Source organism: Octopus sinensis, linkage group LG7 (genome assembly GCF_006345805.1).
Source record: "Octopus sinensis linkage group LG7, ASM634580v1, whole genome shotgun sequence".
NCBI lineage: Eukaryota > Metazoa > Mollusca > Cephalopoda > Octopoda > Octopodidae > Octopus > Octopus sinensis.
Genome location: NC_043003.1, coordinates 104,418,263 through 104,431,653, shown reverse-complemented (window position 1 = coordinate 104,431,653; position 13,391 = coordinate 104,418,263). Strand labels below are relative to the sequence as shown.

At 42.2% G+C, this 13,391-nt stretch overlaps 1 protein-coding gene across 4 annotated transcripts in view; it reads left to right on the top strand.

The window, feature by feature from the left end:
* LOC115213852 (nuclear factor NF-kappa-B p105 subunit) overlaps positions 1-13,391 on the top strand; it is a 105,642-nt gene that overhangs the window by 80,042 nt on the left and 12,209 nt on the right. For all 4 annotated transcript variants that reach the window (XM_036505042.1, XM_029782791.2, XM_029782792.2 and 1 more), the window contains 2 exons: positions 2,385-2,493; positions 12,987-13,209. In XM_036505042.1, coding sequence (XP_036360935.1) covers positions 2,385-2,493; positions 12,987-13,209 — 332 coding nt within the window. The remainder of the gene's footprint in view (positions 1-2,384; positions 2,494-12,986; positions 13,210-13,391) is intronic.

Sequence of the window (13,391 nt, the reverse complement as noted above, 5' to 3'; positions counted from 1 at the left end):
ATGCCTTCTGGTTGTGCATCCAATGCACTAACAGCAGGTTCTTATTTTTTGTTTTTGAGGGCCCTAGGGTTTTTGGACTTTTAAATAAGCCCTGGCTTTATCATAAATTCCACAACATTTCCACACATTATAATTGTGATGCAATCTTTGTACACCTTAAATCCAGGGGCTCTGGCCTCCTCCTTCATAATGGAAGTCCACAATGGCATCCGTTTCCAAAAGAGGCCAGTCTCGTCGATATTAAAAACTTGTTCATGTGAATATCCCCCTTCCTCGATGCTGGTCTTGACCATCTAGTTCCTGTACTCCTCAGCAACAGGTTTGTCAGCAGAGGTAGCTTCTCCATGCAGGGACACACTCTTCAGGTTGAACCTCCTTTGAAATTTATCAAACCATCCCTTGCTGGCATTAAGTTCGGTTGGTTTGGTGGTAGATGCCGTAAATGGTCCTGGTACAGGGTCGTCTGGGTTGTTGTCACCATCATCCATAAACTTACCATACAGCTGTCTGGCCTTCTCATGGATGCTATTGGTATCCAGTGCAGTGTTATTCTTCCTGCAGTCACTGATCCAAAGGGCTAATGCAGACTCCATCCTTACGATGGCCTTATTGTGGAAAGTTACCACCCTTTTTGCCGTCTTGTTAAAAATCACTTTTGCTGTCGCCCTTATATTTTCTCATCCTTCTCATGTTGAGGAGTCTCACCTTCTCTGTTATAGTAAGCATCTTCCTCTAGTGCTTTGGTTCACTGCTGGAAGCCTTAGAAGATGCAGAATGTTTGGGTGACATCATAGGGCTTGAAATAAATTCACAATTTTACACACAAATGCAAAACAACACCACATACTTGCCTCCTGAGTTTTGTTTTCCATACAGCGTCACTAGCACTTGTGCCCATTCTAGTAGCGTGATCGTTGCCAGAGCAGCCAACTGGCTTCCGTGCCAGTGGAACGTAAAAGGGCACCATTCGAGTGTGATCGTTACCAACATCACCTTACTGGCACCTGTGCTGGTGGCAGGTGTAAAAAGATTTGAGCGAGGTCCTTGCCAGTACCGCCTGACTGGCTCCCGTGCCGGTGGCATGTAAAAAGCACCCACTACACTCTTGGAGTGGTTGGCGTTAGGAAGGGCATCCAGCTGTAGAAACTCTGCCAAATCAAGATTGGAGCCTGGTGCAGCCATCTGTTTCGCCAGCCCTCATTCAAAATCATCCAACCTATGACAGCATGGAAAGCGGACGTTAAACGATGATGATGATACAGTATGTGCGATCCTTTGTTTACTCATCTATGGTATACTCCGTATTTTCTTTCGATATATTTTATTTAATATGTTATACAGTACTGTACTGTATTCTTACTTATTAATTTATTAATTTTTAGGCATGAAAATGCTTATTTTACCACAGAAATAATTATAATCTAAAAAAATATAAATACCTATTGGGCACAGAAACCTGTAATATACTGAGGAGTCTGCGATATAAATTTACATATATTAACCAGAAAAATATGCGATGTACGCAGGACACGATAGGTGAACCATGTTATGGTGAGTGATTACTATATATATATATATATATATATATATATATAATATATATATATATATATATGACAGGCATCTTTTAGTTTCTGTCTACCAAATCCACTCACACATCCTTAGTTGACTTGTAGCTTTGGTAGAGGACACTTGCCAATGTAACACTAAAAAGAATTCTTTTTATAATTAATTAGCTTTTTTAATTAATGATTTGCACATTTTTCCACTTTAGTGTTGTGTTATACATGTTTTTAAAAATCATTATTCGTTAAAATGTTTGCTGAGATTGACATCATCAACATCTTTTAACGTCTGTTTTCCATGCTGGCATGGGTTGGATGATTTAACTGGGAAATTGCACTTGGTTCCTGTCTGATTTGGCTTGGTTTCTACAGCTGGATACCCTTTGTAACACCAACCACTTCTCCGTGTGTGCTGGGTGCTTTTAACATAGCACTGGCATGTGTGCTTAATATGTGGCACCAACATGAGTGTTTTTATGTGACGTTGGCACAGGACATTTGCAGGCCAAGTCTCTTCACCAAGGGATGTGGCCTTAATATTTCTGCTGTGGAGAATGGTTCTTCTTGAGTACAGCAAGGCCCTAGGTATCTAGATCTGAGCTTTATTTTATCCATTAATTTCTTTAAAAAAATGACACAGTAAAAAGAAGACTAACCCAAAACAACATAATCTGAAGTATGCCTGTCTATGAATAACTGTGTCACGTACATCAGTGTTTACAGTTGTGCTTGTAAAGTTAATTATATTGTTTTCCATTTTCAAATTAATCTTGTCATCATTGTAACAAGTTAATGTTTCTTTTTGATTCTTTTTCACAGCCTCCTGCATCTTGCTGTCATGAACAATCAAGTTGACATTGTGAAAAAATTACTAAAAGTTTTGGTAACTACTCAATATGATATAGACTGCAAGAATTCTAATTTACAGGTAAGACTCTTTCTCTCTGTAATACAGATGCACTCATGCATACGTATCATCATCATCATCATCATCATTTAACATCCATTGTCTAAGTTGGCATGGGTTGGATGGTTTGACCAGAGCTGGCAAACTGGGGGCACTGCACCAGGCTCCAGTCTGATTTGGCATGGTTTCTAAGGTGGATGCCCTTCCTAAAGCCAACCCCTTTACAGAGTATGCTGAGTGCTTTTACATGGCACCAGCATGAATGCTTACTACGTGGCACTGGCACAGGACTCTTCTAAGGCAATCCTCTCCACCAGGGAGAGCAGCCTTAACATTTCTGCTGTGGAGTATGGGTCTTCTTGAGTACAGCAAGGTGCCAGGTATCTCAGTCCTTTGTCATCTCATCTGAAAGGTTCAGCATCCTGAGGTTGTTCTTCAGTACCTCATCCCATGCCTTCCTGGGTCTCCCTCTTCCAACATGCTTCATCTACTTTGAGAAATTGGAACTCCTTTATGGAGCTATCAGCATCCATCTGCATACACACACACATATATATATATATATATATATATATATATATATATATGTATGCATGTTTGGTTCTATTAAAAAAGTAAATACTTTGCCCATAAACAAAATCGATCAAAAATCAATGGAAATTGCAGTTGTGATACCAGTTCCGGTGGCACGTAAAAGAACCATCCGAACGTGGTCCCTACCTGGGATGTAGCCAGTTCACTTATGCGTACCTTTCCTTCTTGGGACACAAAACTCCACTTGCGAAGACCTGTTGAGGCAAGTGAAATCGAAATCGATCAAAAATCAATGGAAATTGCAGTTGTGATACCAGTGCCGGTGGCATGTAAAAGAACCATCCAAACATGGCCGTTGCCAGCGCCGCCTCGACTGGCCTCTGTGCCGGTGGCACGTAAAAAGCACCAACCGATCGTGGCCATTGCTAGCCTCCCTTGGCACCTGTGCTGGTGGCGCATAAAAAGCACCCACTGCACTCATGGAGTGGTTGGCGTTAGGAAGGGTATCCAGCTGTAGAAACATTACCAGATCAGACAGGAGCCTGGTGCAGCCACCTGGCTTCCCAGACCCTGGTCAAACCGTTCAACCCATGCTAGCATGGAAAGCAGACGTTAAACAATGATGATGATGATATCTACAATTCTGGTGCCACTATTTCTGTATTAAAAGTAATCAATCTCAGACACCTGTACTTTCAATTCCTATGTGAAAGTTGATAGCAAAGCTTACTTAAAGAAATGAGTATTTATTTTTTAACAACCATGGCTTCACTTGTTAAATGCTGCTCACTTGCTATAGAATATACCAGTATAAAGGTAAGAAACTATTTGAAGCTATTCTTTGTATAAAGTGGGAAGAGATAAAGTTTATTCCAATTCTTTCTTATAATCTTCAGTAAAAATTTAGGAATGATTAGAAAACTACAACAATAACATCACTATTATATGCAATGGAACAGGACATAGTTATACATGGTCTGCTGTATTTATCCCTTTCGTTACAATATTTCTCTTGAAATACATTGCTTTAGTTTCAATTAATTTCGAAAATAATGAAGAATATAGTAAAATAACTGTTCTTATTAATTTGAAACAAATTAACATCAAATTTTGATGGAAGTTTTTCATTTAGATTACTTTTCAACAGAAATTTTGTATGATTGAATCTAGAGCAGCTTCAGGCAGGTTTGTATCAGTGAATTGAGAATTTCTCGACATTCTTGATACATGTTTTTCACTTCTGTCTATCATCCATGGCATTTTTAAATGCTTGGAGAGTGCATCAGGATTCTGGTTGATGTAGTATTTTTTGCTGGTCTACTGCTTCCTTCTATAGAGAGAATGTTGGTAAAGGGTCACCACTTTAGTGAAAGTATTCATAGAGAGATCCTTTAAGTGAGCTTTTGAGAAGCACATGTAATGAAAATATCAGAAGGCATTTTTATACAAAGGCTAATGAGAGCTGACAAGTAATATGAGCATAGCTTAGTGTACGTGCATGAGTCAGAGAAAACTTTATAACTTACATTTGAAAAATGGATTCAGTTGGAAGTTGTTATAAGCTGTAGTGATGCTACTGTGTAGGGTTCAGCGACATGCGCCGAATGGGACTACTTCCGGCTGGCCACCGGAAGTCTTCCCCATGCGCATGTGCGGGAAACGATCCCTTAGGCCTGCTAAACTCAAATCATTCTCTCTGGCAAGACAGCCGACGCGAACAGACGTGCATTTCGTGGACTCTGATAACCTCACCGACTTAGCCGTGAACGACATCGAACAACTTCAACAAACGAACAAGAAGAAGCTGTACATCAGAGGCTGTCGTTCTCCCATCAGATACACGTACGCCATCGCAATTAATAAACAAACTGCTGTCTTTCACCCATAACCTGACTTCGTCTGTTATGTCTTACTAAATTGTATGTGATTGGATCGGATCGAAACCCTTTCAGTGAATTGATACAGATCCTGTTACAATTGGTGACCCCATGTTGAAAAAAAAAAGAACAGAAGACGCAGCGAACAGGTTTTGCCAGATAGAGCACTGAACATTCATTTTTTCTTTTCCTTTCAGAACGGCAAGGTGGGTACAAACAAAAGCTTATTCATCGCACTCAGCACACTGAAAAAAAAAAAAAAAAGAAAACACACACACATTATTTTTTTTTCCTTTCTGTACTTTGTTTTCCTTTGTGCACACACACACTTGTTTTACTACCCACGAGGTGCACTCACACACACAACAGTACACAAAGCACCATTTTGATTTGCTTTGTCGGTTCCACGTTTTCTCTCTCCATTTCTCCTTCATACCTTCTGCCCCTCCTGACAGACAATCCTTCCGACAAAAACATGGCTGCATCAAGTTTGCCTCATTCACAAATATTAGAGTTTTCGCGACCATCTCCCTCGCGGGGCCCGTACGCATGTACAGAGCCCCCTCCGACACCTCTGACGAACGATAAACTAGCCGAGAAGATCGATGCGCTTACGGAGAGAATCGATGATCTGTGCCGTGCGATCGGGCGCCAATCTCGCAGTTGTAGTCGCAGTAGCTCTATTTCCCGTAGTTGGAGTGACTCTGTTTCTCATTCCGGCTGGTGCTGGTACCATTCAAAGTATGCCAAAAAGGCAGATCGGTGTACCCAGCCATGCACTTTCAAGCCCTCGGAAAACTAAATCCGGAGGAGGTGAGCACGTCACCTTCTTCCATCTCGTTTCCCAAAAATCATACATTCTTTGTAAAAGATCTGGTGTCGAAGAAATTCTTCATGGTGGACACCGGCTCTTGTTGCAGCATCTGGCCCCTTCGTCTAACTGCAGACAAGCCCAAGCGCTCTTCAATTGTCTTGCATGCTATTGACTTGTCTCCCATAACCACTTACGGTCAGATTTCGCTGCGCCTCGACATCAACCTTCGTCGAGATTTTCAATGGGTTTTCGTCATCGCTGACATCCCGCATCCTATTCTCGGCGCTGATTTCCTGGATAGGTTTAATCTATTGGTGGATGTCAGGCGTCGGAGGCTTCTTGATAGCATGACGTCGCTCTCTACACCGACTGGGAGTTCCACCACTGCGGTCCTTAGCCCGACATTCTTTGTTGCCACCTCTGGAGACCCTTTTCACTCTCTTTTGGTTTCATTTCCGGAGCTAGTGGACATTGCCTTTAAACCGGAAAAGCCTACCCACTCGACCCTCCATTTTATCACCACCACTGGGCTGCCTGTATTTTTGCGCCCACGGCGCCTTGCGCCTGACCGACTAAAGATGGCTAGGGCCAAGTTTGAGCACATGCTTCAACTTGGCCTTATACGCCCCTCCACCAGCCCATGGGCATCTCCCCTTCATTTGGCGCGAAAGAGCGAGTCTGATTTTCGCCCGGTTGGAGACTATCGACGCCTCAATGCCGTAACAATAGCCAACAGATATCCGATCCGAAATCTCCAGGACTTTACGGCAAATCTCCATGGTTGTACCATTTTTTCGAAGGTCGACCTTATATGCGTGTACCATCAAATACCGGTCAACCCAGCAGACGTTCCGAAAACTGCGATCACTACCCCCTTTGGGTGTTTTGAGTTTTTGTATATGAGTTTCGGTTTGCGGAATGCTACTAGCACTTTCCAGCGTTTCATTGATGAGGTTGTCCGCGGTCTTGATTTTGTGTTTGCCTATGTCGATGATATACTCATTGCGAGCGACACACGTGAAAATCATCTCCAGCACCTTTCTCAGCTTTTTCAGCATCTTCGTGCTTATAGTATACATATAAATCCCGACAAGTGTGTTTTCGGACGCTCTTCCCTAGATTTTCTAGGCCATCATATTGATTCGAGTGGAATCAGCCCTCTCTCGTCAAAAGTCGATCCCATTCAACGCATCGCACCCCCCACTTCCTTGCGCCAGCTCAGGCATTATCTAGGGATGATCAATTTCTACAGACGTTTTATTCCCGGTTGTGCAGATAAGCTACTACCTCTCACCAGGCTATTAAAGGACACTCCTAGAAAGGACAGTCAAGTCACCCTCTCTGTTGAGGCAGTGACAGCCTTTGAGTCCATTAAGAAGGAGCCGGCTTCTGTTTTTTTGCTTGCACATCCAGTTCCTGGTACTTCTCTCTCTTTGACTGTAGACGCATCGGACACTGCGATTGGCGCTGTGTTACAACACACAGTGGATGATCATATTCGACCACTGGCTTTCTTTTCCCATCAACTGCAACCAGCTGAACGACGATACAGTACCTTTGATCGTGAGCTCCTAGCGATCTATCTATCGGTTCATCATTTCCAGCATCAACTTGAAGGGCGAGATTTTGTGATCTATACAGATCACAAGCCCCTTACGTTTGCCCTGTGTTCAAAAACGGACAAACTCTCACCTCGTGCTTTCCAGCACCTGGATTTTATCTCTCAATTCACCAGTAACATTCGACACATACCTGGAAAAGAGAACGTTCCTGCTGATGCTCTCTCTCGCCTTCCAGTCTGCACCCTTTTGTCTCCTGCTGCTATCGACTTAACTGCCATCTCGCAGGAGCAGCTACCTTTGGCGTCGTTAGACTTAACTTCTCCCAAGTTCTCCTGTTGCCAGTTTTCCTACCTTCCGCTTCCGTCAGCCAAAGGCACCATTCTTTGTGATACTTCCACTGGTTCTCCCAGGCCACTCGTGCCTGAGAACCATCAACGCTCAGTGTTTGAAGCACTGCACTCCTTATCACATCCTGGAATCGCTGCCACCCTTAAACTAATCACTGCTCAGTTTTTCTGGCCGAATATCTGTCGCACTATTACTTCTTGGACATGCACCTGCTCCAAGTGTCAACGGTCCAAAATTCAACGGCACGTTCGTGCCCCGCTTGGACAATTTCCCCCCACGGAGGCCCGTTTTCGCCATGTCCACATCGATCTGGTTGGACCATGGCCTGTGAGTCGCGGGTTTTCTTATCTGTTAACTTGTGTCGATCGCTTCTCCCGCTGGCCAGAAGCCATTCCAATAGCAGACATTTCTACTGAGACTGTTGCGCGAGCTTTCGTTTCAAGCTGGATTTCTCGATTCGGAGTCCCGTCCCGAGTGACTACTGATCGTGGACGTCAGTTTGAAGCCTCGCTATTTTGCGAATTGTCGCGAATTTTAGGTATGCACCATATCCACACTGCAAGCTACCATCCAGCGTCTAATGGATTAGTTGAGCAGTTCCATAGACAGCTCAAGGCCGCTCTTCGTGCCTCTTCAGACCCACAGTCCTGGATTGAATTTCTGCCCATTGTGCTTCTCGGCTGTCGGACTGCTGTCAAGGCAGACCTGGGGTTTTCTGCTGCAGAGCTGCTGTATGGTACCACACTGGCATTGCCTGGTACGATGTTGGTGCCAGACACTTCCCAGCCCCATGATCCGGCGACCTATGTCACCAGACTGCGTGCATATTTTTCGAACCTTCCACCCATGGTTCCCAGGGAGCAATCTCCACCATCCCATCTTCCACCGGATATGAAGGACCTTTCCGTGTGCTTTCTCGCACACCAAAGGTTTTCACGATCGAGATAAATGGTCGTTCGGAGACCGTTTCTGTGGACCGATTAAAAAAAGCACATTTTGAGACGTCTTCATCTTTTGATGACAACCTTGCCACACCCACCTATGCACCTTTAACAACACCTTCACCTGCACAAACACCTTCACCTGCACAGACGCCTTTGCCTTCACCGGCTCCTACAGCACCACCCTCACCGTCAACGGGTGCCCCGAGCACACCGTATGTTACACGATCGGGCAGAACAGTGCATTGGCCCAAGAAACTTTCAAAGACAATCTATATTTAACTTTCTTTCAAATTTTTCTTGTTTTGTATGATATTATGTACCAAGTCTTCTGGGGGATCGGCAAGCCATCTGTTTTTCTGCAGCACCACCACAAATTTTCTTGTTGTCGTACTTTCGCACTCGAGGGGGAGCCTTGTAGTGATGCTACTGTGTAGGGTTCAGCGCGCATGCGCCGAATGGGACTACTTCCGGGTGGCCACCGGAAGTCTTCCCCATGTGCATGTGCGGGAAACGATCCCTTAGGCCTGCTAAACTCAAATCATTCTCTCTGGCAAGACAGCCGACGCGAACAGACGTGCATTTTGTGGACTCTGATAACCTCACCGACTTAGCCGCGAACGACATCGAACAACTTCAACAAACGAACAAGAAGAAGCTGTACATCAGAGGCTGTCGTTCTCCCATCAGATACACGTACGCCATCGCAATTAATAAACAAACTGCTGTCTTTCACCCATAACCTGACTTCGTCTGTTATGTCTTACTAAATTGTATGTGACTGGATCGGATCGACACCCTTTCAGTGAATTGATACAGATCCTGTTACAAAGCTAACAGAAACAGAGCTGGCATAAACGAAAATATATTGCTCATGACATGGCCAGAGTTGTGGGCTGATTGCATTCAGAATTTTGTGGAGTGCAGCTGGCATAAACAAAATAAGCTGTTCATGATGTGACCAGAGTTGAGGGCTGATATAATGCAGAGCTAGCGGTGCAAAGTTTGTGTGAAAAACAAAAGGGCTATTCCCATGCTTGACAACCGATGTTGCTGGTCTGCTGTCTTTTTGCTAACTGATTAAAACACCTACTTAACTCTTCTTGGGCAGAGAACTGCTTTTAGTATTAATACGCACCCAGCCCTGATTGGCCGGAGTTGCCATAGCACAATTGTGCTACCACACGATAAGAAAAATAGCTTTTCTGACTCGCTATACTTCTTTACCATGAGAAGGTTGCCACTGAAGAACTTATTTCCTTGTTGTTATACCAACAGAGACCAATAAATCTCAGCCTGTGTTTTCATATTGTCTCTGTGATATATAGGATGGCTTGGTATAGGTCTTTGTTAGTCATGCATTGATGCTATAAGGTATTTAGAACAGCATGGATCATTCTGGTATATGTACCATTTCAGAGTTGGTATTAAGAGCGTTAAATTTTTTTGTTACAGCCATTGATTAACAATTACTATAAGTTTCTTAACAGTCAGCAGTTTATTGCATGGTTTAGATATAAATCTACCTAGCAACAACCATTTTACAGTATGTACTTGGCAATAGTGAAATTGCTGTGTACCTTGAAATATTATGAAATCCAAGTGTGGGTGCTTTCTACGAGGAGATGAGGGTTAATGTGTGAGAGAAGGAGGTGGGGCCGAGCAGGTTATTATTGTAGAGGAGTTGCATGATTACTCACATTTAGGAGAGAGTAAGAATGAATCAATAGTAGCTGCAAAGAGAGAAATAGTGGTGATGAAGTGTCCAGGTGGCATCTCAGGGCAAAATGGGAGCATATATGAAAATTAAAACAAAAGGCATTTTGTACTGTGCTTTATGGATGCACCTATTTGCCACCTGGTAACAACTAAAGAGAGCAGCTCTATTTAAATCTAAGTATCTAAATAAATATTTAATAAAGAATATTGTAATAGGAAAACTATTATGATTTATTATATTCTGTCATTAATTCCTTTCTGCAATAGAAAATATTAGATAAAAATATATCTTATTTTGTATTGAGTATGAAAATGCAGTATTAAGTATGAAATGACTTTGACAGATGGATATTGTCTTTACTTAATATAAAATGTGTCAAAATTGTTGGACAGCCATGATTAACGGATTAGACAGTGAGCAGTTTGAATAAAAGCCTTCTTTGAACTGGTTTATGACAAATTTTATTCAAACTTCATTCTAAATGGATGCCAAAGTGTTCAAGAGGACTCTACCAGACGACCCAACTGAGGAAGATTATATTTACTGGAAATGGATGCTACACATCTACATAGCAAAGGCAAAAGTTCCAGATGAATCTAAACTGAAGGCACTCTTAGTCCTCTGCAGAGCAAGGACCCACCCCATCATTGAAGAATCTGAAGCCTTCGAGGCGGCAATAGAACTCCTGGACTCAAAGTTCATAAAGAAAGGTTCAAATATGGTGATGCACCATAAGCTACAAACTCGAAAACAAAAGGAAAACGAATCTATAGAAGAATTTATGTGAAGCCTTCAGGTGCTGGCCAAGAAGTGTAAAATCCAAACCTTACGGCAGACTGTTACCAAGAAATTCTAATTGGTGATACCTTTGTGGCTGAGCTTCAATCACCATCAATCAGACAAAGACTTCTTGAGTCATCAGATAACAGCTTAGAGACACTCTATAAACTTGCTCAAACCATGGAGGTGGCCATTGAAGACACTTGTAACCTATAGCAAGGCTCAGCTGGTATCGATCAACCGCCCCATCTTGCAATCACTAAATCAGCTTTTGGTGCAGTGGAGACATCCATAAAAATAATCAATGTGTGGCAAGAATATTCACTTGCAAAAGGTGTCAGAAGAAAGGCCACTGGGAGAAAGTCTGCCTCTCAAAAACACCACCAAAAAACAAATGAAACTTCCCTAAAACAGTCGCTATTACAGAGCCCGAGAGCAACTCAGAGGAAAACAATGATGGGACCTTATCATCCATCATTTTAGCGGTAACAAACGGTACAGGATGGCTGGTACCTCTTAAAATTAAGGACAACAATACACTATCCCTTCTTGACACAGGTTCTGACAGGACATTTATAGAAGCAAATCTTGTTGCAGTCTGGGGATTACAATACAATCATACCTTCCCAGAAAAAGTTAACTTGGCCAACAACATAGCACTGGAAATTAAAGGCAAATTCAGTAGCAAACTACAACTGGGAAATTATGCATATACAATGCTAATTTCCTTGTGGCTGACCACCTTGTAGCTCCAATCATCATTAGAATTGATATACTCAGTCAACGTTCAGCAGTTACAAGTGACTTCAAGGGCATGCTCAAACCTGTGTGATTCCGCATGTCCATGTCAAGCCTAAAATGCACCGCATACGAACTACTTCCTGGCATTAAGACCTCTAAGCTCAAACCAATTACAACATTGGTAGATGCCATATTTGCTGTTCTACAACTTGGAATACCACTTACCATCGATACAGATGCTTCCAACCTGGCTTTGGGAGGGATGCTATCACAACAAGAGTCCCTGAACGAGAATAATATGAGTAACAAAACGCCAACTATTCAAGGAGAAAAAGAGACGAGAAAACAAGTCAGGACAAATTATGAAGATCCTTTTCTGTATAAAGGACTAGATGTTTTGAATGCCCCGTGACTAACTTTTCACTCCGTAAGGAAGACTGTTATGAATTATAATATCCTATCATTAATTCTTTTCTACAATAGTAAATAATAAATAAAAATATAGATATCTTATTTCGTATTGAGTACGAAAATGTTGGATGATGTTGATAGATGGATACTCTTTTACTTGTTTCAGTCATTTGACTGCGGCCATGCTGGAGCACCACCTTTAGTCGAGCAAATCGACCCCGAGACTTATTCTTTGTAAGCCCAGTACTTATTCTATCGGTCTCTTTTGCCGAACCGCTAAGTGATGGGAACGTAAACACACCAGCATCGGTTGTCAAGCAATGCTAGGGGGACAAACACAGACACACAAACACACACACATATATGCATATATACAACAGGCTTCTTTCAGTTTCCGTCTGCCAAATCCACTCACAAGGCATTGGTCGGCCCGGGGCTATAGCAGAAGACACTTGCCCAAGATGCCACGCAGTGGGACTGAACCTGGAACCATGTGGTTGGTTAGCAAGCTACTTACCACACAGCCACTCCTGCGCCTATACTGTCTTTCTTTAATATAAAACAACATGTCTTAATTGTTGGACAGCCATGATTAATGGATTAGATGGATTAGAAGCAGAAATAAAGTTTGAATAAAAGCTTTCTTTGAACTGGTTTATCTAAATAAATAGTTTAAAGAATATTGTAATAGGGAGACATATATATCCCTTAATCTTTAACTGCTGAACTCATTCCTCTTATTCTTAAAGCTAATATTTCATTTTATTTTTCATTTTTATTTTCAAGACTTGCCTTCATTTAGCTGTATTGTTAAATCGAAAACCAATAGTTCAACTGTTGTTGCGCAACGGTGCCAACCAAGCACTTGTTGATTCCAGTGGTAATAATCCTTTACATCTGGCAGTCATCCATAACAACATAGAATGCTTAAAAGAACTTTTGTGGCCATTGGAGACCGAAGATTGGAGCTACAGAATCAGTCAATGCCTGAAGACCTGTAATTCTGAAGGTGAGTTTTGTTTTGCTGTTAAAATTTTTTATGAAACTATAGAGAAACTGACAAGGAAGATGTAACAAGCTTGGATCCATATCTTGCCTCAATCACATCTCAGTTTTTTTTTTTCATACTTATTGGCTGTTTTTATTGTTCATCAATATATTATCAATATTGCTGATAACAAACAACAATAG